We start from the raw sequence: 27972 nt of genomic DNA, 5'->3' as shown, positions 1-27972 counted from the left end.
TGATGATATAAGTCCGAGAGAAATATGCCTCCCTTGAAAATTTCTTCAGTACCCTTAAGTTTAGACTCCTATTAATTTGATTCATTATGAATCATTGCTTGCAGGTGATGTTTCTGAATGAACTTGAAGAAATCTTGGATGTTATAGAACCAGCAGAATTTCAGAAAGTAATGGATCCATTGTTTCGACAGTTGGCTAAGTGTGTGTCCAGTCCACATTTTCAGGTTAGTGTATTGTAGCATTTATATATAACCTGTATTCAAGCTGCACTGTTACTGTATTACTTACTCATATTTCCTGGCAAGTATCATTATGATAGATATTATATTGCTTGTTCGGTTAAAATTACATAACAGACTGCTTATATAGTAGTGTGTACACGTGTACAACTCACATACACACGTATATTGCCCCCTCCTCTTCTATTTTTATTATATACATACATTCTGATTTTGAATTTCCTAATGTAAGAATGCTTAAGCCAGGAACCTAATAAGCTACTTATTGGTGATTGAGAGTAAAGTTTTCCTGTTATATAATAAAACTTGTCTAAACCGGAAGTACTTAGGATCAGAAATAATTTCTCTATTAGGGAGACTTCCGTTTTATGCAAGGTTGACATTTTCTAATGTCTTCCCACAATTACTCCATGTTGCAGGTTGCCGAGAGGGCATTATACTACTGGAACAATGAGTACATAATGTCTCTTATAAGTGATAACGCTGCAGAAATTCTCCCCATTATGTTTCCATCACTTTATCGGAACTCAAAATCCCATTGGAACAAGTAAGTACTGTTGGTTTTCTGGGCACATGTGATTTTTCGTACTGTCAATATACTGAATAAGAACATGTGATTGAAATTTCAGAACGATACATGGGTTAATTTACAATGCCTTGAAGCTGTTCATGGAGATGAATCAGAAGCTTTTTGATGAATGCACACAGCAATATAAGCAAGAACGACAGAAGTGAGTATTAGCATAACATTAGTTTTGGGTAAACAACAAAGATCTATGATAGATGCTGTGAGATTTGTGGTGGACTTTGTTGGTGTTAGTCATATCTTCCATTTGAAAATTTCAATTCTTTTCTGTGCTTTGTTTTTCTGTTCCTTTTCTTGCTTTCTTTCTTCTTTATTTTCATACGAAACACCCAGAAAATAAAGTCCATGTTGCATATAACATTCTGGAAAATAATTTAAATTGATATTATTTTAAAATTTAGTCTCAGTGAACCATCTTAGATACATTAGATGGTGTTCAAAATGACTTATTTCAATGGAAGAATATTTTTCATTGTTATTTCTACAAGAAAACGCTTAATTTTGTTAATAGGTTTTCGTTTTAGAGCTCAGATTTATTAAGGAGTTGGCATTTTGTTGGTACTAGTAACTGGAAAAACTCGTAACATTTTTAGCACTTACTGCTTATGAATTCAGCAGCTCTCTTCAATTATATTTCTGTAATGTGTGGCTACCAGTAATATCATATTTACTCGCGTAATTCTGCCTCTCAAGATGTTAGGACAGTTCCTCCCTTTGTCCCACCAATTTTATTTTCTTCGCGTAATTTCCTCTCTTAAATTAAATAAATTTGGACACTGCTTTTCCTTTCAGAAGGGTATTTTCGAAGATTTAAAAAAAATACGCTTGGAAAATCCAATGTCATCCAACTCTCTTACAGTGAAAATACCGATGATTTCTCTAATGACAAATAAAACTATCTATAGTGTGCTTATAAAGTCCTAGTACATTTTGTGGATAACGCAGTCCAAATACAACAAAAACTATAAGTTACCATTTAGGTATTGCCAACTCAGTGTTCCACATGGCCTTCATCAATCTCAAAACACGTTTCCCAACAACACACCATCGCCCAGTAAACATTCACAAATATATCCACTGTAATCATTTACTTGCCTGGTGTATTCGTTCTTGCAACACTTGCAGATTAGGAACCTTGGTTCTGAACACCTGTTGCTTGATGAATCCCTAAGTAGAAAAGTCCAGGGTGTGAGGTTGGGCGAACGCAGTGCCCAGATAAGAGGAGATGCCCTTCCTATCCTTCTGTTGGGAAACATCTCATTGAGATACTCACATATAGTCAGAGCAAAGTGTGGTGGTGCTCCATCTTGTTGCAACACCACTGTGTCAATGTTGGGTCATTCCATACAAAATTTTAAGAATATGCCAGTGATGTCATGAATTTTTTTGGGCTTTTAATATAATAATGTTATTATGAAAATAAATTAAACTGCCAACTATGACTGCCATATCATTAATATTTTAGTCATACAGATGACTGAAAAATGGGTGGCAGTTATATGTTATCCATCATTTAAAATATTCTAGACACCCTATATGAAGTGTAATCGAAACTAAACAGACGTCATTGCAAAGCTGAGTAACCATATTTTAATACCTTAAAGACTAATGCGAATAATATTAAGGCATGCTCATAAAAACAACTCGTTGAAAAAAATAAATAGTTTTATATTCGAATGCAACAAATTAAATTCATGCTAATTTCATTTGTATTAAAGAAAATCTTATTCCTAATCCATCTCCCAAGTTTTATGGCTTTATCTTAAAAAACCTGTGAATAATTAAATTAATAAAATTATTCATTTTTGTTTCGGTGGTTGAAAATCGCTTGCTATGTGTGGCGGTCGCAGCATTCGTGAGACTCCCTAATGATGAGTAATCTCAAACGTCCGTCTCCCTGACCTTGATCACGCAACAATCTGTATGATGGAAGAGCCTACCTGCTGAGCTCTTTTGTTCCAGTGAGTTATTTTTATTAAAAACTAACATGATATTTAAGTCAACATTCTGAAATTTTCACAGTGGAATCAATATACCCTAAAGAATTAAACACGTTTTTTCGTCTGTAAAAATGAATTGCATTTTGTGTTCTATATTTTTTAAATTATTTTACGGTTGGTAACTATTTAAAAAAATTGTATATTTTTTTCATTTTAAGGACATTTATAAACGAGGCTCTCCTTTTTCGAATTGCATTGAAATCACTTTTCCATCTTCCTTTACATAGTAAGAAAACTTCAATGAATGAAACCGTGTTCTTTGTTAAACCAATATTTTAAATTCTGATTGCTGCCGAACTATGAAAGATATAAATATAGTATTGCTTGAAATTCATATTTAGAACATACAATATAACCTACTACAACATTTTTAACTTTTGAGACATCATGATTCAAAAACATACTTTTTTGCATGGGATGACCCTGGTACCAACTTGCAGTAACCATGGCTGTAAGAAAAGTTGCAACATGTCAAGATATGTTTCTCCCGTGATTGTTTGCTCTGCAAACATGTATGGGCCATAAACTTTTTGCTTCATCAAACCAAACCAAACAAACATTCACTTTGGGTGAATGCCTTTCCTATTCCGTGGTTTCATTGGGCTGTTCATCTACCCACATGCAACAATTGTGAAATGTAGCTTCATCGGTGAAGATGATGTTATTTATTAAATTATCCCGCTCTACAGCTTCATAACATATTGCACGTTGTGCTGCATAATCTTCGGCTTTCAATTTCTGGACCACTTGCATATGATAGACTCATTTCTTCAGGGTAAAATGCAGCACGTTGCAGACTGAGGACGATGGTATCCCCAGCTCACGACTCAAACTGTGAGTGAATGCCTGTGAACTATGCTCAGTGGCGTTTTGGACAGCCTTCACGTTTTCGGCGGATATCTGTGGCCATCCTGTGCACATGAACTTATTCACGAGAATCTAGATGTTGCCTGATGTTGGAGCTGGTTTCCTGAACTTTCTTTGGAACATGTTTCTAATGTCCTCATATGACTGACCTCTTAAACATGCAGCAACAACCTCTATGTGCTCATTGATGGTCAACATGTTGTGTATCTTTCAAACACCTATAACAGATAAGTCATAATATGTAAGCGATTTCTTGAAAATGTACTGGAACTTTATAAGCACACTGTACATTTTGACGGGTCAGTTTAAAAGGAAAACAACTCAAAATTTGAACTTTTGAGAAAACTACATTTTAAAGCTTCATATTGCTGTGAAAAATCCAATTAATATCACTCTAATTTGATACTTATAGCATATATAAAACATCATTAACAGAATTTGGAGTAATTTCAATGATTCTTGGAATTTTCACAGCAACATGAAACTTTACTATTCAAATTTTTCAATACTTTAAATTTTAGTTAATTCCCTCTTGAACTGGCCCATCAATGTGTTGTCTGATGGAAATAGTGGATTGTAAAACGCACGTGTGTTTATTTTCTTTATGTAATTAATGACTTAATTTATACGAATATTTTATGAGGGAAGATTTTACACCATAATTCAGGGTCAGTAAAGGTTAAGCTACCAGCAATAGAACTGACGCATAGCAGTAAAAATAAAAGCAGCAAAACTGCCCATAATTACTGAAATTTTGCATTTATTTATAGTCATTCAGTCTTAAAACATTAATTACATGAATTGTTTGATGTTATTTATTACCATTTTATTCCAGATCTTTTGTCATCACATAATTCCCTCCCTCTCCTCAGGTTTTTGCCTCCGAATTTTGAGAAGAAGGTGAGATATTACGCGAGTAAATACGACATCCTTTAATGTAGAACATTTTGACTGTACAAAACATTTTCAGTGACATGTAGATTTCTTAATTGAGACAAATTTAAGAATTATTACCATTACTTAGTGCACCATTAGAAAGTAAAGTTAATTCATTAACATGATGTATAACCTATTACAAGTAAGTTACTGTTATTACATATTTACAATTCATATTTAGCAATTGTTTGTAAATACTTACATAATTTGGTATTATTTACATAGAGGTATTCGTGCTATATTTAGAACACATATTTAAATTATTCATAAGATATTTGAAATTAATTAGTGGTTGTCTGAAATGCTTTAGTAATTGTAATTCTTATGTATTTCTGTATTAGGAGTACTTGTTTCATTAATTAGTGCGGTATTAATAGTGTTATTATAAATTGAGTAGGTTTGATTTCTGTATCATGTCGTTTTTATGGCCAGATATTGACACCTACATGATGGCAAACTTAAATGACTCGTTATTTTTCTTCATCAGTAGTAGAGAATGGAATAGTTGTTATTATCGAGTTTGTTAAAAAAGTTTCATCTTTTGTAGAATCAGTTTTATAATTTAGATTTCTAAGGAATGAGGTTTGCTTTTCTCTATTTACTTTGAGACTTAGTTTTGTTGCTGCTTCCTTCCACTGTACTACATTCGATTGTTCGCCTGTCTTCTCTCCTCTTTCTCTTGCTAAATCCCTCTCTTTACCATTGCTATGTTCAGACTAAACTCAAGTTGGATTGTCTAGCTGCTCATCTGTGCAAAATGAAAATCTTAAAAACAGAAGAATGCACAAGAATGAGACTCAAAACTGGACCAGTATCACCTGCTAAGCTGCACCCAACTTATAGTATTTCAGTTATAAAAAAGCCTAGTGGACTTTATTGGGAAACAAGGAACAAAACGGGTTAAAAGTCCTTAAATGTGAGCCATTGGAAACCAACCAACCATATTTGCTGTCACTGCTCTTGGGAATATTTTGGTTATTGATTCTTAGTTGAAAATTATCATTTCTGCGTTGCAGTGAGAAAAATTGGCAGACTGTTTTCATGGCATTTATCTCCATGTTATACTCATGAGCCCAGTCATCAAGATATCAGTGATGTTAATAGAACGAAAGTACTTTTGAACATACTTCACTCTTCCCTTTATGGACAGGAGAGAGTGCAGAAATGTTAAAATATTGGCAAACGAGAGATTTCGAAGAATCTACCCTTAAAACTATTTTGTTTATCACATTCCAGTTAGTACTTTCCAGAACTTGTATTGACTGCAGGTTGTAGACTGAAATATATGTGTTAGGTATGTGGCTAGTAGTGCACAACTTGTTTTTCTCTCTGTGAAGGGTACTTGGTAAATTTTTACTGTCTTATACTGTCTGAGGAGGTGGATGTTTGCTTCTTCGAGATGTTTACTGGAAAAATGGTGGAATTCTGGTGTGGAAATTTGTCCCATCAGTGTCCTTGTCCACCACAAATTTCACTTTCGCTTAATCCGGGTTTCCAGTGTGTTGATTAATAATGCAATCTCGCAAACATAAGTACTCGTTAAACTCACGTATGAGCATACCCCATGTACTGATTGTGTGATAGAAAATTCCAAATTGGAGTTGTGACAGTTTAATTCTCGGAATTCATCTGTAAAAAATACTTGTGTACCTGATCACTAGCGACTACTATCACCTTTGAAGAACTCCCCTTCTGCTGCTATGCAGGAGTTACAAGGTGTTGCCATTGTTAAAAACGTTTGTGAAACTCGTTTTCTGGAATACATTTCAACTTCCTTGTTGCACGATATTGCATATGTTAAATGTCTGGAAATCTCAATTCTTTCAAGACAATTGTTGTTGTTTTCTAATGCCAGGTGTTTGACAATAAAGTCATTTGACCTCTTGCACTCCAGTATTTTTCAAAGATATTATCATGACCAGCCACTGAAGCACAGATTTTGAGGTGTTCCGAATCCATTTCTTGGTTTGAGTTGCACAATGGGCAGTTAGGGGACTGATATATTCCAATTCTGTGCAGGTATTGGGCCAACAATCATGGCCTGTTGCCAATCTAAATGCAGCTACAGACGATTTTCGTGGTCAATCGGGAATTAACTGTGGGTTATGATGCAGAGAATTTCATTTTTTTCCCTTGAGATTGTGTTATCAAATTTTGTTTGTTGAAGTATAAGTATGTAGATTTAATAAATCTTTTCACAGAGTAATACGTAGATTTAGTAACAGGTCTGTAAGTAGCAGTGCTGCCCTTCTTTGCTAAAGCATCCGCATTCTCATTTCCCAGGATTCCACAGTGGGATGGTATCCATTGGAATACAATTCTTTTATTGAGTGATATTAATTGAGAGAGCATTTTAGTTATTTCTGCTGTTTCTGCTTTCAAGACAATTATAGTTTTTCCTTGTAAAAGGAGACACAAACCACATGGGATTGTATTGTATTTATTTACCTTCCATGGTATTCGTACATCACTTCACAGCTAGAATGTTAAAAAAAAAAAAAAAAAAAAAAAATCTTAATTAGTACTATAAAGCCTTAATTATAGTCACAGTTTAGTTGAAATATATACAGAAGAGTTTTACAATATAGTCTACTAGTACAATACAAAGGTTTAGTGTCTATACTTAATACAAGTAGAAATATTCATGACGCATTGTTGAATGTCATAAATTCATCTACAGAATAGAAGCCGTGAGAAATTAGGTATTTCTTTAATTTGGCCCTAAATCTTAATGTTTTGGGATGACTGAGGTGCGTAGGGTGTATGGTTCAGTTTTATAACTTATTTGTTTGCAAGAAAGTCTTGAATGCATCATGTGCTGGGTATTGCTTTGTGATGAAAGATCCATTGTTATGCCACAGTTCACGCCTCTTATCCCAAGAAGAATCCGTCAGGTTTTTCAGCAGTCCTAAACAGCACTGTTGGTTAACTGTTCCTCCCTGTTCAGTGAATTCTTGATTAAATACCCCCTTTCAATAAAAAATAATATCTTTGCAGAAATGCTTTGCATTCTCAGTTCTTCAGTTAAAATCCCATTATTTCCTTGTTCATATTCAATTCCTTAGCCATTAATTGTATACTTAATTAATCGTCTGTCTGGCCACACCAAAGTCGCATTTGTCTACATTTTGATCCATCCTTTGCTATTTTTGCTGTCCATTTCATGGTCTCTCTTCTCACACTACTCAAACAATTGATTTTTTTCTCATAGAATTTTTTTATCATTCGTCATTGTTAATAGCTGTAACGTTTTGCTAGCATTGCTGCCAATCTTCGCGAAAAACTATATGTTAATGCTCTGCTTTAAATTCCTATTACTTTTTTTTTTTTTTTGCCAGTCATTAGAAGCAAGTTCTTACTTTGGTGTGTGGATAAGCTTCAGGGCTTCTACCGCGTTGTCTTGGTGTTATTGGCTGACGTTTCGACCGCTGTGTTGTGGCCATCTTCAGAGCAGTTGTTGGATAAGGAAATAGTCTGCCAGTACTTATATATATATATATATATATATATATATATATATAGTAGTCTCGATGGGGGGGAATACTTGCTGTGATAGATCGTAGGTTCTCCTTCTGGCATCTGATTGGTCCTATGTGGTCCAATCCGGTTGAGGTCTGTATGAAGGGGAGTATTCATATTAAATACTGGCCCTCATAAGGTCCGAAAGAGTGACCTTGATACTGTGCCCGATGTCCAGATGAAGGGGGGGGGGGGCGCCACATACATGTGGAGACCTGGTTCCTCGTTCCTAAGTATAGGTTGTAGGTTGTTCTTCTGGCATCTGCTTGGTCCTACGTGGTAGGACAACGTGGTCCAAGACAATGCGGTAGAAGCCCTGAAGCTTATCCACACACCATGTACACCAGCTGCAGAAGCCTACGTGAACAAGTTCTTCCTTTCTTTCAATTATTTTCATGAAATGTCAATAGAGAGGTAAGGATAGACACTGCTTGATAACTGGATGACATTTATGCGAAATCTCACCCTTTCTGAATGTTTGCATAGTGTCAGGTACTTCTGATTATTATCTTTCTTGCCATTGTTGGAAGATAGCTAAGAGATGATGAAGCATATTGTGGCACCATCTTCTAAATATACCAAGAGTACAATATAAAATGTTGGTACAGCTGCATACAACACTACCGTAATCTTTCTCTGTTCCTCTCAGACCAACAGCATGCCATGTGGTGCTACAGAATGGAACAAGTATGAGAATATAGGTAGGTCACCACTCATCTGATGTCACTAAAAGAGATTTTTTAAGATCCATCTTCTTCTCTTTGTGCTTAGTGACCAACCTACCCAGTAATACTGAATCCATTTGTTAGGTTTGGTTAGCTTAGTTTAGATTAGAGTTAGTGATTACCATGCTCCTAGTAATACTTGAAATGTTTCCATGATTGTGTTTTCGAATGCCATTGTCCTCACTATCCATTCCATTCTGTAACATCAGATGGCACACTGCATTAGTGAGCGACAGCAGAAATAGGCACTGCATTGCACTTTCATCAGTACTGATGGATTAAGATGCAAGACTTGTGAGTGACTGTCCTCTGCTGACGTGTTACCAAACGAGACGTTATTGATAAATGAGTGTTAACCATCAGAATCAGAAACTTCTCCTGAAAGCAGAGATGATGTACCTGCTTTTATTAATTAATGAATAGGAAAAAATAATATGAACCCAAATTATATTAATATTGTACAGATATATTACATGAACTAGAATGATCATTTTCGCTGTATAGGAGTGCATGTGATTTATTTCGCTAACTTGAGTAACTCCGGGATGAGTGATCACTAGAGTCCGGGTTTATATGTGTTTATAAAGCTTGAAATATGTATGCAAATATGATCCATAAAATCTTAAAATATGCACTATAATGCGCAATATAAATTTCGAAATAGTACATTATGCAACGAGCCTATAATGATAGTAATAAAGACGCGAGTATGTTTATGAAACGAGCGCAAGCGAGTTTCATAATTTTCGTACAAGTGTCTTAATTACCATTATAGGCAAGTTTCATACGACTTATTATGCTCGACCATATTTCTAACTTGAAATTATTCATAAGTATTCATGTTATGGTTATGTAAGTGAGGAGCGGAACTAACCTGAATTGTAAGATGTGCGCAGACGCGAAAGTATTGATTTTTTTCCGAGACACGAATGTCACTGACCTTGATATAATCTAGAGAGTAAAATAAACATTAATCTTGATATAACCTTGAAATTGATTTAGACATTGATAAACGAAATGACAAATTGAATTTATTTGAATATTATTTACAGTTAACGCTAATTATTATAGTAACAGAACATAACCTTCTGCAACAGTATTGGATTTCCAGCCTCCGTGACTTTTTGCTAATTGTCTTTCGATTGCATATCCAAGAATAATCGATACTTGCGGTTTTATAATGGTACAATGGTGATTTCTCATTGGCTGAACAACTGAATTATAATGAATACGTGTACTTTAATGAGGTGCATTAAAGGGCTAGTACCAGGTGTATAATTACTACATTTTGGCATGGTCGAGCATAAAATATCAGGTCGTAAATGTTTGTACTTTTAAATGGAGTAAAAAGACGACAGTTTTTTAAACCTCAGTGCATGCATAATTCGTTTAAAAGTAGAGGAAAACCTTGTAAATTGGAATAAAACACAGTTAAACAACTAACTTGAGTTTCATTAATGTTATTTAATTATAACATTTCTGTCTTTTACTCACATTAAAGCTGAGAATTGAATAATGAATATCATCTTTATATTTTTTATGGTGAAGCTCCTATGCTTATCAGAAAACAGATTTGTGTACACTGAGAATAAACTCTCTCTCCTCATCACAAGAAGTCAAAGATGCATGGAATAAACTTCATATTTCTTCTTGTTTCAACTGCTCTTCCAATTCTGTTGCTTCACAACGCAACAATTTTGCTGTCATTGAAACAGAATGTTACCATAATTTTGGCAGCACCGATTGAAGTTTTTCAGAAATTATTTTTTTGCAATTCCTTGTGTTTCAGGAGTCAAAGCATAAATTAACATTTTGAACTAAGGACAATGACTCTGTGGAGACATTGTCATGATAATCGAAGAAAACCATGTTTTCATAGATTAAATTAGTTTGCATCAGTGCTGTATTCTGGAATAATAACATGGGCTATCACTGACCAGAAAAACCAGATAGGCCTAATAAACTAACACGTAAATATATAATTGTTACAAATTTGATTAGACAAGTCATCTATAAAAGAACAAATACAATATTTAAGCATTCATACATTTCAATTTATATGTTTTATCGATACATGAATTCCAGCCGTCTTTCTTTGTGAGCGATTTTTTAGAAATTCCTTACGAGAATACAACACTTTCAGTTCATTTTTCAGATACACAAGGTCAAAAACCACCACAAATTTAAAGTGTTTCTGAGATTCAATTAGTTTGTGAGCCATAACGGTATCCAAACTACACAAAATATTCTTGAATGTATGATACGAGTACTTTAATCATTACAGTTTCTCCTTTTAGACCTTGGATCTTCGTCCTCTTTCAGATTATCAGTTATTACATTAAAATACCTTTCATAGGGAGGCAAAGGCTAATTAGGATATTCTAGTCTCTGATTGGGTCAAAAACCCTGATAGAACTGATATTTAACTCTTGCGGTGAATTTCGGTGAAGTCCGTAGGGCCCCATTAGTCAAATCCACTCTCCTCACTTCCACACTGGGGCCTTCTGAGATCTTTTAAGATGCGAAAGAAGAGAGAGAGGTGTTTGGAAAGCAACGGGAAGCTACTGCATTTATCCTTCCCAAGAAAAACTTTAAACATGGCATGATGAGTCTTTCCACTGTAAGAATGTCAGCTGTGAGCAGTATGAGATGAAGATAAATGCAAACAAGACGAAGACCATGGTTGTCGGAAGAAAAATAAAGAAGGTAAACTTGCGAATTCTAAATGAGGCAGTAGACTTAAGTGGACAGCTTCAAATACTTGGGATGTACTATAAGCAGTAACATGAGCTGCAGCCAGGAAATCAGAAGGAGGAGGACACCAATGGCAAAGGAAGCTTTTAATAGAAAAAGCAGCATCTTCTGCGGACCTCTGGAAAAAGAACTAAGGAAGAGACTAGTGAAGTGCTTTGTGTGGAGTGTGGCATTGTATGGGACAGAAACATGGACGTTAAGATTGAGTGAAGAGAAGCGACTAGAAGCATTTCAAATATGGATATGGAGACGAAAGGAGCATGTGAAATGGACAGACAGAATAAGAAACGAAGCTGTGTTGGAAAGAGTGGGTGAAGAAAGAATGATGCTGAAACTGATCAGAAAGAGAAAAAGGAATTTGTTAAGGTCACTGGATGAGGAGAAACTGCCTACTGAAGGATGCACTGGAAGGAATTGTGAATGGGAGAAGAGTTCGGGGCAGAAGAAGATACCAAAGATAAGTGGATCATATGTGGAAACTAAGAGGAAGGCAGAAAATAGGAAAGATTGGAGAAAGTTGGGTTTGCAGTGAAAAACCTGCCCTTGGGCAGAACACTTATCTATGTATACATAGGGATTCTCATTTTTCTCCTTCTGCCCACTTTGCTATTAATGATTTGGAGTAGGCCTTGCATTCTTTACGATTACTAATTTTGTCTTCATATTTAAGATGGGGAAAGGGATTATTCAGTAACTGTTTTTACTTTGTACGATTCAGACATATCTAAGAAGAAACTAACTCCACATACAATGAAACAAAAATGTTAGAAATAAAACTGCACACACTTTAACGCTTGCAACAGTAGGCTTTACTTTTTCACATCACAACAATAACTCTTGATCCATGGCTTCTGCTTGGTTTGAGGATGTTACAACCTGTATGGAATAATGGATTACATGAATACTATTAGGCACATCTACACAATGTGTTAAATGTCTTTGTTACTGAATTATTAAAATACATTATTGTTCATTCTTCATTAAGCACTTTGTTGAAAATTTGAAAAATATATTTTATGCTCGACCATGCCGAAATGTAGTAATTAAACATCTGGTAGCAGCCCTTTAATGGACCTCATTAAAGTACACCTATTCATTAAAGTTCAGGTGTTCCACCAATCAGAAAACACCATTGTAGCAATATGAAAGTGCAAGTATCGATTATTCTCGGATATGCAATTGAAAGCCAACTAGCGAAACGTCACAGAGGTTGGAAATCCAATAGTGTCGCAGAAGGTTATGTTCTGTTACTATAATAATTAGCGTTAATTGTAAATAATATTCAAATAAATTCAATATGTCGTCTCGTTTTTCAATGTCTAAATCAATTTCAAGGTTATATCAAGATTAATGTTTATTTTACTCTCTAGATTATATCAAGGTCAGTGACATTTGTTTCTCGGAAAAAATCAATACTTTCGCGTCTGCGCACATCTCACAATTTACGAGATATTGTACGAGGTCAGTTCCTCTCCCCAGTCAGATAAGAATAACATGAATACTTATGAATAATTTCAAATTAGAAATATGGTCGAGCATAAAAAGTCGTATGAAACTTGCCTATAATGGTAATTAAGAAGCTCGTATGAAAATTATGAAATTCGCGCATGTTTCATAAACATACTCGCGTCTTAATTACTAACATTATAGGCTCGTTGCATAATGTACTATTACGTAATTATTTCAAGTTTCTCTGTAGTGTCACCGTTCACAATCGTTCCATGCATTCGGATCAGCTCTGAGGAGTTTCAGGGTAGTCGGGTTGAGGTTGCAATTTGAGAAATCGAACCGTTGATGTACTAGTCCCTGCTCTCTCCACCCTCTACTCAACCCCATGCCGCACAGATCCTTTATGTTGAGAGAGCCGTGGTACAACCATGTGAAGCCTTCTTCTTGGAACTGAACATGATCTGCAATTTGTATTGCGCGCGAAATTTATAAAGTAGTTGCAGATGAAAAGTGTGTATAGCCTATAAAGTTATAAATTATAAATAATTTTGGTTTTCCCTTCTTCATTCAGACATGAGCATTAGTGATAGCTGTCAATATACGCCACTGGTTTGCATGCAATAGCGTTTTGCATAAAAATCCGAGTTCTAGTGATCACTGATCAGCTCTATTACGTAATTTATTTTTAACCTTTTTTTTACTGTAACTAAAAGTATATCAACCTGCATGTCTTTAAAATTCTTAGTGTACAGGCTGATCAAATAGCAAAAACAGATAAATCACATTACACTAATTTCATTTTGTTGGGAATTTGACCGATAAGCAAGCTATAATAGGATAAAATTGAATGGGATCATCAATGCTTATCTGTTGTTTGTAATGATATTACAATTTATTAATCACATAAACGTTTTCGGCACATGTGTGTGCCATCTTCAGATGTTAAATGTAGTCCTGATACATAGTTGACAATGCCATAATGGTAACACACACTCTCGACATAACCATGATATATTTAAACAAGTGACCTTATTGCAATATTCCTGTCATTATTAATTACCCATTGTTACCTTAAAATGATTTTAGCATACAATACTAAGTAAAACTATTAAAAAAAATCATGGCTCATATTCTACTTGTTATTCTGATCAGATGTATCTTAACGTGGTATTAATGTTGCAATTAGGTGATTAACGTGATATTTGAATTTATCCAATATCATCTGGTATTGCTAAAGCTGTCAGTATTTATAATGATTACCAATTATGTGAGCTAAAATTCATTATGAAGAGAGAATGTTTTAATAACTGTTTTTAATCGTTTCACTTAGTATTGTATGCTAAAATCATTTTAAGGTAACAATGTGTAATTAATAATGATAGGAATATTGCAATAAGGTCACTTGTTTAAATACAGTGAAACTTGAATAATTTCAAGGGAAAAATTGTTCTGGGGCCGGGTATCGATCCCGGGACCTCTGGTTGAATGTACCAGCGCTCTACCACTGAGCTATCCGGGAACTCCACCCGACACCGTCTCAATTTTTCCCTTTATATCCACACAACTCGCGTGGGCTGACGAAACGCCAGAGACCTACAACGAGTGCACACAATCTCTGTGTGACTTGGAATTGTGGTTTTCTGTTAACGTACACAGTAACATATATATTATGCAAATCTAGTCTTATTCAAATCTGCTTTACAGGGAGATTCACCTGAAAGACTAGATTTGCATAATATATATATTACTGTGTACGTTAACAGAAAACCACAATTCCAAGTCACACAGAGATTGTGTGCACTCGTTGTGGGTCTCTGGCGTTTCGTCAGCCCACGCGAGTTGTGTGGATATAAAGGGAAAAATTGAGACGGTGTCGGGTGGAGTTCCCGGGTAGCTCAGTGGTAGAGCGCTGGTACGTTCAACCAGAGGTCCCGGGATCGATACCCGGCCCCGGAACAATTTTTCCCTTGAAATTATTCAAATCTGCTTTACAGGGAGCTTCACCTGAAAGACTAGATTTACAGTGAAACTTGTTCAAGACGGAAGTGACATGGTCCTAATTTTTTTTCCGTTGTGGACAGGTTTCCGTATTATTCAGGTGTGACATTAAGATGGAATATTTTGTCATTCATATACATGAAAAACATAATGGCATGCTGCAAACTGCAAGAAGTACAAAATATTCTATTTAACACTAATCACATTAAATCAGCTTTCTGTCGCTTATTACGTTGGTGTATCATCTTGATTAAAATCTCATTTTCTGTATAAATATTATCGTAACTCACTCATTAGTCATTAAACATTACTAAAGTTTACTAATCTCATTCTATTTAATATCTAACACTATACTCTAATACTGTACTGCATATCACTGCACATTATTAATTAATTGGACTAGGAGCCATCTATTAGAAGCCTTGAATTCTGGTTTATTTAATTTCTTTCCCAGTTCAATAGCTTGCTTCTCAGAATAGATCCCGAAATTGGCTTCTTCTTTGAAAGGTCATGAAGAACTCACTCTCACAACAGTTAATTTATTTCCACATAAACAGTTGCTTTCTGGTTCCTTTTGTGTCACCAATATCGGCCCGCAAGCCATTCACTCATCATGATCTTTAATTTTTAAAGTGTCACACCTGAGTTTTCCACAACTGAACTTCAACATTAATTCACATAGACTTTGTTTCTAATTTTCCTTTATCTCGATAACTTTTAATTCATCACTTAATGTTAATGCCACATTTTATGCAACTTTCCCCCCCCCCCCCTGGAAATCACTACACTTACGCTCTATTTAGCTATATACAACAGTATACGGGTGTGAAGCATTGAAAATCTTTGAAGGGGCTGTCTGCCTAGTCAACAGGGTAATAAAATTTATGACCGACAGGCCAACACATCCTCGTACCCTCTAAAATTTTGCAAAGAAAACTTATTTATATCTTAGTGACCTACATATTTAGTATATTCCTTGAAATTACTCGCTGTTTCAAAATATAGTTACAAAATAGAGGATGTCCAAAATATTGTTTCCATTTTGAACAGTAGCAGACAGTTTCCGTTTCCGCGTTGGACAGTTTCCGTTTTATTCAGGAAAAATTACACATAATACATACAAATTTCGCCAGGACCAATAAATTGTTCCGAAATAGACAAGATTCCTGATTATTCAGGTTCCGATTTGAACAGGGTTCACTGTATATCATGGTTATGTCGAGAGTGTGTGTTACCATTATGGCATTGTCAAATATGTATCAAGCCTACATTTAATTTAACATCTGAAGATGGCACACACATGTGCCGAAAACGTTTATGTGATTAATAAATTGTAATATCATTACAAACAACAGATAAGCATTGATGGTCCCATTCAATTTTATCCTACATTACACTAATCTTAGACCGACTTATTTCAGGACGTTCCTAAATTTGGATTTTAAATTCATTGTAAGAAATAGTAAAATTATGAAAAAGTCGAAGTATTCAGTGAATAATAATAAAAAAAAGAGCTCAATGTATGTTCACTGTTGCATGCAGCTTCCCTTCCCATTCCTTTTCTAGTCAAATCCATGTACAAAAAAAAAAAAAGGAAGTATGGCTTATGCATGAGCAAATATGTTATGTGTAACCTTTATTAAACACCAGAATTGATTACAGTGCTTGATGTTTTCGTGTAAAGGCCTGCTGTTTGTTATCATTCTTGTGTTTTTCACACCATTTGAAGAGAGAAAGAGCGGCAAAGGGACCGAGATGAAGCCTGGACACGAGTTGAAGAGCTGGCCATGAGGAACCCAGGCTATGCTCCATCACGTACCAACAGCATAGACAGCAGCATCGGAGATTTGGGCTCTCCTCTAGATGGAGATGCTGAAGATGATATGACTTATGAGAAACTGGAAGCAGAGGCTAGGGAGGTATGTGATGGCTGTTTAGTCCATGCTCCTCAGATGGATATACAGTAGAACTTGGTTATAGCGTCCTCGTTTTGTGCGACACCTCGCCTATAACGTCAAATATTCTGTGGTCCCAACTAATTCCCCATAAGACATTTGCTTTTCTACCTTGCTTAATACGACAAACGTATATGCGTGTACCTTGCATATAACGTCATTTTCAACCTCAGTTTGGAATACAGTTTTCTAAGAACCAAAGTATTTTGCTGAAATCTGGCAAATCCCCTACTGTTTTCTTCTATCATAGACCTCTGGAATGCAGGCAGATTCCCCATCCCATTGTAACCTGCCCGAATTCATGTGGTATTAATGATACCTGCATGCGGTCAGTTTCGACAGGAAGTTTTCACTAAGTGCACGCATTTTAACGCAGTATGGCCACTAAAAGAAGTGAGTGACACTTCAGAAGCCATTAGAATTGTGAACATTTCTATGAAGCTAGAGGAGGGAGTATGAAGCTAGGAGAAGGAGCAGTGAAATTGCAACTGAAATAATGAACATAGAATTTAATTTAGAAAGTGTGTATTGGGCAAGTAGGAGACAACAGAGTAAAATGACTGATTACTTCACGCCTCAGTAAATAAGTTTGGTGCGTAATGAACAAACTGTTTTAATACAGGATACTGTATTTATAATTGTACATGTATTTTATTGTGTTCACGGTATGCTTAAAAGTGAATACATAAATCTAAAATAAGCCTAATTATGTTTATTATTTTTCGTTTTCCACCTCACTAGACTGATAATATGAATCTCTATTATTACGACACTCGTTTATAACATAATTTTCAAGGTCCCTTGGATGTCGTTATAACCAAATTTTTACTGTATTTGAATAGCCAGTCGTAATATTTCCAATAGAAAGATTTCCTTGTGTCCTAATAGAGGCTTGTTTGCACACCCTTATTTTATTACTTGGTACTTATTTATACTAGGTATACAGTGCATGCCGCTTATTGTAATCCTAAATAATATTACAAGTCAGTTAATGTTACCTCTTTTATGAAATCGTGTATGGAGAGATACTAGAACATTGTAAAGAAATTGTTTATTATACTCAATAATTGGACTTACGTTATCACTTTCCTGCCGATTTATGAATTTCGTCCTTGAATACGCTTGAAAATACTATACTGTAACATGTGTCTCTGGTCAATGTTACATCTGTCGAGGACAGTCACCAATTGAAGAGGGTAGTTTTCCCTCTCGAGCAATAAAAGTGCACATTGTCTGGGTTTCACAAACTTCAAGAAAGGAATGGGGATAGATGTGATTGAAATGCAATGCAGTCGCATTTTCTCTCTCCCTCCAATACCCTAAAAAACTTGACGGGAGCTGTGGTTGCTTTCTACTTCAAAATTGTGTGCTAATAGGCGTGAAACCAAACATACCAACAGTATAGCTTCAGTTTTTTTATTTTTGATGGTCATATTTGTGCAATGAAATTCTGTTACCCAGTTGCAAATCCAAAATCTTTGTGATAACCCATTAACCGCGAGAGCCTGAAATCTCATATGTTGTTCTGTTTGTAGGTACGAAAGGTGCGAAACAAGGACAAGCCGTTGCTGCGACGAAAGTCTGAACTCCCTCATGACACCTACACACTGAAAGCCCTGATTGACCACAAGCGAGCTGATGAGTTCCTGCCAACCCCGCCGGACGTGAACAAATGCTAATGAATGGGCAGCATTCGCTTAGCCACAAAGCGATTACATTCATTCTCTTGGTGCCACTTACAGCTGACTCCAACTTGGACATGAGTTGGCAGCATGAAGTGTTGTATGATGAGCATTGCAACGAATGCATTTTGCGCTTATGAATAATATTTTAGCTAAAATGCTAGTTGAGGATGTTTAATAGGTTATACAGGACTGAAGAGCAGTTGCATGTGTCTTGTGTGTGCGAGCGCTTTGCAATGTAGTGGGAGAGAGGCTTGTTCCTACCGGAAGTGAAATGTGGGGACGGCTGGGGGAAAGAGCAGGAGTTTCTATTCCAGTGTTAGATTTCAACATTACGCGCAGTAAAGTTAGTAGCTAACCGGCAGGCTAGCCCTACCGGTTCATGTAGTCTACTCATTGTATAGGCAATTATCCTGCCGCTTGGCTTGTGAACTCGAGAGGGCGAAGTCAACTGAAAACCCTTTGTCTTAACTCCAGAAGGTGTTTAGAAATGATGGACCAGGTTACCAATGTCTATCCAGCTCATCCCGATCATTTCGGCCGTTATGCTAAGACACTGCTTCTTAGTATGGCTGAATCACGTGTAATGATTAGTGCTTGTGCCAATACTAGTAAGTTTTTTTAATTAAATTGTAAGTCGTAACTACACGTTTTACAGTATTAACCAATCTGGGAGAATATTAAAAGATTTGGGAATGGAGAAGAAACTGTCATATGGGTGGAAGCATGGAATGGCATTGTTTTAAAATCTCTAAATCCTGGTTGACAATATTTGTTGTGTAGCCTGTATCGTATGCTCTGCATATATTATCCATTATCATTATATAATACTGTGGCCTTTAAATGCCGTATTCGAGCAGTGGTCTGCTTCGTCATCATCTATGATTATCAGTGTTGCTACCAGTAGAAACATGTGGGTTAATCTTTGTCGCAGAGCGGTATGTTAATTATCACCACTTCCAAGGCTGATGTGTGACAAGAATGCTGTCAATTGTTTGTACCTGACACTATAACCTCGGACATTTTTAAGTATGGAGAATTTTCTCCTTGCATAATCAATACAGCTCATAGTTATTCGAGAAGCAATGAAGTTGTACTGAAGAAAAATTAACAGAGCTGGTGTAGGCATGAGTTAGAAGTTAAAAAAAGAAGAGGGTCAACCATTTGACTGGTTATTGAATTAATTTCTTCATGCAGATTAAGTTATCTATAACTTCTGCATACACAGTTTCTGTTAATTTTATTTCCGGTATAGTTATGCCATTGTATAATAACACTCGATGTTTGGTTTTACATACTGTAGAAATTGATATGTTAGTATGTTATTTTCCGGCTGCTTTGAAGCAAACGCAAGTTTGAGAATTGCTAATAATATATTCATTCTGCTGTTCCAATGGAAGAAAAATAGCTCTGTTGTAATTTTATTGTAATAATTAGAATTGTATTTATTTAAAAAGTGAATAGTGAATAATTTGTACGATGAATCAGTGAAAACTGCATCAGAATCTTTGGTGGACTTTTGCCATATGTAAACCTACACGTTATAGTTTGGTGTCACATGTATTCCACTTTGAGAGATTATTGCAACAGAACAAATCATCATGATATAGTAAAGCATAAACCTCAGACCATATAAAAGTAGAGGAAGAAAGTATTGATTAAAGTGGTAACAAGGCCTTACAGAAGAAAGAGGAAACAGTGTAATTCTTTCTCACTCTCTTATTACTATTTTACGTGTGATTCTTTTAAGACTTCTTGAATAAGTACCTGTCTCCTAGCTTTAACACTGTCTTAATTTTATTCTATTTTCAAACTGAAGTAAATACAATAAAACTATTTGTATAATTTACAGTGAGCTCTTCCTCTATTTTTATACTACACTTTTGTATAGCTACTTCTTTATTTCTTAATTTTTCAACTTGTTGCAATTACGAGAAATTCTGAGCAATTGTTGAATGAGTGAAGTGATCCCGAGGATAAGGGCCGAATTCATAGTCAACACTTATCGTAAGGAAACACTTAAGCAGTTGCTTATAATAATTTCCAATTCATAAATCCCACTGAAGTGAACACTTATTCAAATAAGGTAGCTTGTCAGCTTACTCAAGTGTTTCCTCATATGCATTGTAATCAGCTGATTCGGTATACAATAGATGACGATTATGATTTAATTTAATTTATTGAGTTCTGTAATTAAAATGAAAATGAGTTTCGGCAAGCAAAAGATATATCAGAGATATGGAAAACCCTTTAGAGATGTATAATGATCAACAATTTAAGAGGAGATACCATTTCGACAAGAACACTGTTGTAAATATTCTGTGTCTCTCATTTCAATTCACAATACAACCATGAGGCTTACCGATTTCGCCACTGCTGAAAGTACTGGTTGCTTTGAGATTTTATGATACAACAGCATTTCAGGTAGATTTAAGTGGCATTTTTTTTTTTTTTTTTTTCGAAAAGTATTCACGTCCCAACAAAGTGTTATTTGCATTTTTGTTTGTATTCTACCCAAGGAATAAGCTGTTAAAATTTGCGTAATTATATCATTTCCACTTTGTTTAGCATAAAAATAACTGAAAAATAAATGAAAATGATTTACTTATAGGAATATTTCCGGAGTTTGCATTAAACTCAACTGCAATTTTGTTCCATGTCAATTTCTTCTTTTGGAGAGAACAATTATTTTTTTTTTTTATTTTTTTTTTTTAGCTCTATAATATTTACTTCTGTATTTGTGTATGACAATAATGCAGATTTAACAATTTGAAGGCGCTGGAAAACAATCGAATGTAGGAAAGTGCTCATGTCTAGCCATGTTGCCATATTTCTTTCGATGTCGAGGGAATGCTCGGGGCATATGAATGAGTAGCGTCTCTGCAATACGATCTGAAATAAGTGCTAAGGAAATGCTCATTACTTAAGTGTTTCCTCATTTTATAAGTGACGACTATGAATTCGACCCTAAGTGTTGTATTTGTTCATGTAAAACATCCTTAGATGGCCATGCAGCCCAGTGTTGCTGTACTGAAAGTTGGGTCTTCTCTACTGTCTTCGATCTTTGCCTGCTGTAGCTGATGCAGTAGCAGACTACTACCTCTCCCCCCCTTGTTCGCAGTGTGCAGTCGAGGAAAGTGTCTGATGTTCTTAGAGGCACTCGCTTGTATTTACATTCTGTGCTGCTCTGCATCTTCTTATTGGGCTGAGAGAGACAGAATTGTAGATTGTCCTGCTTTAGAATTGCTGAAATATGAAATTTTTAAATTGTAGAGAAGAAAAGAAACTTGTTTGTTCGTATAGCCCAAATAATTGTTCTCAAAATTGAGTAATATAACAAGACTGAATAACTAAAAAGACATGATCACATTGTAGGCTTTCTGTGTTTGTAATTATTAGGATACGAAGAATGTTATGGACATGGGATTTCGAAACAGAATGCTTTCTGTTATCGTTCTTTTTATAGCTATCTAATTCTGCTGTTCCCTTTCATTATATGCTGTAGTCTGTCATTCTATTTAAAACGGTAAAACAAAACTGGAAGTAGAAGTCCTCTGCTAGGAACAGAAGGTAGTGTGGAATGTCTAGTTCTTCTCAGCCATATTATAATTAATATTCATTCCTTTCGATGTCGAGGAAAATTGTGTACATAAATGAACTTTTGAGGATTATGTTTTCCATTGAGTAAACTATTACATTTCTAGTAATTTCTTCCAATAAAACTATCTATAGATCGAAGAAAATCTGTGTGACATTTTTATGCTTGTGGAATGCACTGTTTCTAAGATTCTGGTATGAAGAAGAAAGAGAAGGCTGCCATAACAAGTACGGACGTTGGCATCTTGTTTGCAAGTTGTTTAGAAATCTCATGTTATTTGAACATGCAGAATATGGGTATTTGCTTCACGATTTTGATGTAACATGTATCGAGATCTTTTTTCTCTCCTGTTTGAGATGTGTGCGTGTGTGTGACCAAGATTAATCCATGTTGTTAAATGCAATAGAATCTGTACATTTAATTTGTTTCTCTGTCCCTTGACTAGCATGGCATTGCAACACCCTGTTGTAATATAGCCCCATTTCTATAATTAGTTACACGTTGATACACACCCTTTAAATTCTTAAAGAGAAATGTAGTGCCCATCTTTCTTTATATTATATTGTGAATAGTTCTGGTATGTCGATGAGTGAGTGCAATGCAGGAAGGCATGAGTGCATGTATATAATATATAAACATATGATAACTATTTTGTGTACCTTTTGAGGCTTTTTTCCACCCACAGTGTGGAAGTAAGTGCAGTTGTTTTTGTAGTCTATAATTAATATCGAGTGAGAGAGAGTGTGCAAGAGAAAGAGAGCGAGAGAGGTCCAGGGAGAATGGAGTCAAGTTGCCGACACACTGACACTGTGAGATTGTAAATAAGCAGTTGTTGTGATAGTCTCCAGATGGCCTGTAATTATTCCTTTCTAGATGTTGCTGCTCAAATGCCTTGGTTCTGTCAGAATGTAAGCCCCCCGTTAACTTTATTTCTTCGATCAGAGAGGAGTTTTATACCATTAAGAGTTTTATACATATATACCTTGAATAAAGAAACAGTTGGGTAGTGTATTTATTTGTAAGTAGGTAAAAGAGAACGTCCTGGCGAGTCTTGTGAAAGGACACGACGATAGCTTTTGACTGGGTGGAGATTATATCTGTGTTCATATCCTGCCCAGTGCTTAAAAGGTCAGATTTGTTGTGTAGCCTCCTAGAGTAAACAGTATCCTCTACGTCCGTGTACAGGGCATAAATGTGAGTGTGTATGTTCCAAGGTCAACATAAGTCGAGGATACTCAACACCAATCACCACTGCAACACGGGTTGATAGTCTGACGTGGTTTGTTATTGTTATCACAAGCTCCATTTAAAAAGAAATTGATGTTTTTTAATGGTTGAAATACTGAACCTGAGGAAGAGGAAGTGATGTGTTGTGAACTGGAAAGCATGATGTGAATCTGAAGGGAAAGATTCTTGTGCTGTGAGTAAGTAAATGGCAGTTTGTCATTAAGCAAAACTAGTACAGTTTTACAGATAGATTCACTCCATTAAGATATTATGTCAGCTGTCATTACATATTTTCTCCCTTATCCTTTGTTCTTTATATGTGCATGAACAATATCAAGACTGGAAATAATATGCTGATCCAGTATGAAATTTCTGTTGCTGATGCGGGAACATTTCTTGGCAGTATACTTTGGATTAAAAAAAGGTATGAATTGAACTTATTCCTTTAGAGATGGAATATAGAACACAGCGGTTGTGAGTTCGGTCTACTTTCATCTTTAGGTAAAAGAAAGACCGATACTTGACTGATACAAATGGATTTAGTCATTTATAATATTTCAGAGGGTAAAATGTCCTTATCCTCGTATTTTCTTTGTGTTTTTTGCAAACACAAGTTTTCAAACATTTCGCGTACGGTATTTTGTTAATAACCAAAAAAGTAACACCCCTAGTTACACACTATCAGAAACAACTGTTATAGTTGATCCCCTAACTTCGTCATCTGATGACCAGTAACTCTTTGAAGCCCAGACTCTCTTCTTTCTTCATTAAAAGGTGTTATTTTTGTTGTGTCAATTAGAGAAAGAAATTTCTGAAGTTCAGTTCGATCGTTTTAATGTAAGTAGGATATGGTATAATCTAAATAATTATCAAAAACATTATAATACATTGGCAGGGAGTGCACAGTAGATCTTAGTCATGATGTATAACATCTCTTACTGACACTTCTTCCCACTATTTCATTTCAGGTTTTGAATATAAATGTTTCTTTGAAGATTGTTCTTACTGACTGAAAATAGGACCTGCTCATGTGCCATTCTGTTATGACTTTGTTTATATGAACATTTCTGATCTACATTTCATGAGCAATGAGAAAAATAATTCAAGTCGTCATTGTTCCATTTAATACTTCATTATCATGTATGTTCTGATATTTGACAATCTGCCATCTTCATTCCGAATATAGCATACATAAGTCCCATTTACAGCCACATAAGTTCTAAAATGAAGATGTTCTCTATTCGTAATAGATTCAGGCTCATGACATAAAACACATTCTGGTAATGGCAAGGTGGAAAGCAGATACAAATGGGCAGCCAGACAGTCGTGACTTGTAGACATCCAGAACAGTGTTAAGTATTTTTGTCTTGAGTGATCTGATACCAGTGATTTGTCTTCTGTCAAAACCTTTCAGACATTTCCTTCACTTACAGCTTCAGTACTGTAAAGGAATTCCTAACTAAATTTTGAATTAATGATTGGTATAAGAGAAGAATTTGCAATTAGTTGGATGGTTGTACCCCTCTTTGCCAGAAAGTCCCCCCCCCCTTTTTTTTTTTTCATTTCTAAACAAATCCACAATGCTATGGTATCCATTGAAAATCTGTTCTGTTTTTTCTTCACCTGATTTGTCTTTGGCTCATGAATTTTGGCTGTTGCATCCATAGCAGCTCTGGAGTAACAAAAGAGAACAGCTTTGTGGAAACAGTTAAGGAAATTGTTTTAACTGTTTCAGTGCAACTTTTATGGCTTAATTTTTTTTTTTCTTAAAAATTTGTATGATATGGCCATGGCTGTTAAGTTCGACTAAAACTGAAGAGATTACTATAAACTCCAAAGCCAAATTCTTTTTCAGGGAACATCATCTGTATAGTTTCTATTGCAATTGCTTTCATGGATATCTCATTGCTGTTTCGCTTCTTATAATATTCTATTAATTCTCGTTTACATTCTAGGAAGTTTTACCAGTGAGAAGCTTTTTATAAATTTTATCTTTCTTTTTTATTTTCTGAACTCTTTGAACAAAACCTACCTGCGTTTTTTAATTTCTGGCACTGTATTGATTTTCTAACCATGTTTTATCACCAGGCAATCCTAAAATTTTTTCATATTGTAACAGTGCCAACCTTTGAACATCTGTTCCAATTACTTCATTTTTAGGACAATTCTCGTAGCATTTGTAATCAGTCTCATTGCTTGATTCTGAACAATCTCTAATCTATTAATATTCTTAGATGTAGCAGTAGCAGCAAGAACCTCGCATCCATGTCATCACAGACTTTATGTAATATAAATGGTATTGAGGATTAATCTTGAACAGTCTCACATACTCAGCAATCTGTTTCAAGATATTTCTCAGCGATTTTATTTATATTAGACTTTCAAATTAATTTTCTATCAGAGAGATACCCAAGTATTTAGACTTCTCAGACTGCACAATAGGCACCATATTGCAATTTTCTAAAAACTTTTTTTCTCCATATTATGCATGACAATCATAATAATTAATTAAAAATTGTGTTACCATCTGAGTCTGGAGATGTTGAAATCTGAAATTGGTAACAACTTTAGAGTTGAAGTCTAACATGAATTTAATAAACAACATTAGCACCTCAAAATCTGTGCTTCAGTGGCTGGCCATGATAATATCTTTGAAAAATATTGCAGTGCAAGAGGTCAAACGACTTTATTGTCAAACGCCTGGCATTAGAAAACAACAACAACATTAGCACGAAATCATTTACTATGCTATTAATATAGGAGACAGCTGTTCTCGAATTGAAGTGATCTGACTAAGTTTGTCTTTGGAGTTGAATCTGTGACATTGTACTTGTCCACGCAGTTGAAATTGAATATGATTCAGTGATAACAGTTTTGTGTGTACTGAATTTTAGGTTCACACAATTTACTTACTAACAGCATAAGATAAAGGTTAAATATTTGAACAGTTGTATGGAAAATTGCAGATGTTGAAACTGAACTGTTGGGTCCTTAATCTGTAGAGATATATGTTCTTTATTTTTCACACGTTTGTCAGAGAGTTACCTTTTTCATTTTGAAACTGAGGAAAGGGAGCTGTAGGTATTGTCAAAATTATTCATATAGGTTGAAAGAGAAATAAATACTTTATGCAAGTCCAAACTCCGTCCATTCTTGCAGAAATGGAAGGCTTTTAATTAAATCGGCGATTGTGTGTTGTGTTAAAACGCGCATGAAACTATTGCTAATATTTGTCGGGACTATAATAATTTGTTTGCTTGCCATAAATAGAGCAGGCTTCACAACATTGAACTGTGTGTAGCTGGTCCACAGTACATTCCATATGACTTGCAGATTGGTGTGTGATTGAAGACTGGCCTGAAGCTCACTAAGAGGACACGATGTTGTATAATTGGCAGCTACACATTTATTATTGCCAAAGTGAAAGGTTAACATTGGCAGCATTTTATATCGTGGCTGAAGGTTGTATCATGTTAGCTTGGATTCAACTAGTCGGTGGGGGGAGGAGGGGGGAAATATAGAAACAGCCTTTGGTCTGGGGAGGGGCAACATTCGTACGGTTACACTGCTGCAGCTTGTTTCAGTTGAATAGCTTTTCTTTTTGGTAAAATATCATTCACCTTCCAATCCACCCTCTGTGCTCCTCTATCCCCCTCTTCCTGCCCTTTCCTCATCTTGTGTTTGGGAAATGTGCCAAGGAGTGTCACAGGAATTTCTAACTTTTCTTTCAGATGTAAGATTCTTGTAGAATCCAATACGAATTGCAGATTTGGCCAAACACCTGAACTGAAGTTGTAATACTTGTATGTGAAGCACAGTCGAGTATTGGGACAGAAGAAACATGCTGTTAGTGGTTTTCAGAGACATGTGAGATTCTGTTAATGAAGTAATATACACTCATCCCCCTCTGCTTGGTACAGTGGTTCTGTGGTTCCCAACCAGTGTTCAGCAGTCCATCTATTATTAGTACTATTTTAACTTTATGCTATGTATTCGTCATGACGTTGACATTCCTTGACCTTTTTGTCACAGGACACACTATGAAGTGTAAAAACCATAATTTTAAATAGAAAGTATGATAAAATTTATAACTGGAAATGAAGCTATAATAAATGATTATGATTTATAGTTGCTCAGTACTTCTATCCTAGAGTTCTAATGATTCAAGACCTGATCTCTTAACATTGTGTGCTTCTATATATGAAACTTTTTAAACTGCAATGATATACATTATTCATATTAAACATCTCCTGCACTTTTCAGTATTATAGAATAAATCTTTAACCGTTTATTAGTTTTTAATTATACAAAATACAAGGTTTTTCAAAAGAGGTAACTGCAATTGCTCATATTTTCTTCATTTTCTACAATTTAAATTTAAAAATTCTGGTAGTAGCTTATTACACAAGAAATGAGATTTTTTTTCATCACCATGAT

At 35.3% G+C, this 27972-nt stretch overlaps 1 protein-coding gene across 6 annotated transcripts in view; it reads left to right on the top strand.

Moving 5' to 3' along the window:
* wrd (Protein phosphatase regulatory B subunit well-rounded) overlaps positions 1–27663 on the top strand; it is a 309843-nt gene extending 282180 nt beyond the window's left edge. For 4 of the 6 annotated variants that reach the window (XM_069819094.1, XM_069819092.1, XM_069819095.1 and 1 more), the window contains 5 exons: positions 105–224; positions 659–786; positions 869–970; positions 16800–16992; positions 18564–27663. In XM_069819094.1, the coding sequence (XP_069675195.1) occupies positions 105–224; positions 659–786; positions 869–970; positions 16800–16992; positions 18564–18707 (687 nt within the window). In that variant the 3' untranslated portion in view covers positions 18708–27663. Of the gene's footprint in view, positions 1–104; positions 225–658; positions 787–868; positions 971–8796; positions 8849–16799; positions 16993–18563 lie in introns of those variants that run through there. The other 2 variants (XM_069819093.1, XM_069819097.1) reach the window with 2 other exon arrangements.
* Positions 27664–27972: the final 309 nt, after the last annotated feature.

The sequence above is a fragment of the Periplaneta americana genome, chromosome 2, assembly GCF_040183065.1.
Source record: "Periplaneta americana isolate PAMFEO1 chromosome 2, P.americana_PAMFEO1_priV1, whole genome shotgun sequence".
NCBI lineage: Eukaryota > Metazoa > Arthropoda > Insecta > Blattodea > Blattidae > Periplaneta > Periplaneta americana.
The sequence above is the reverse complement of the archived record's forward strand: the minus strand, read 5'-3'. Positions and strand labels throughout refer to the sequence as shown.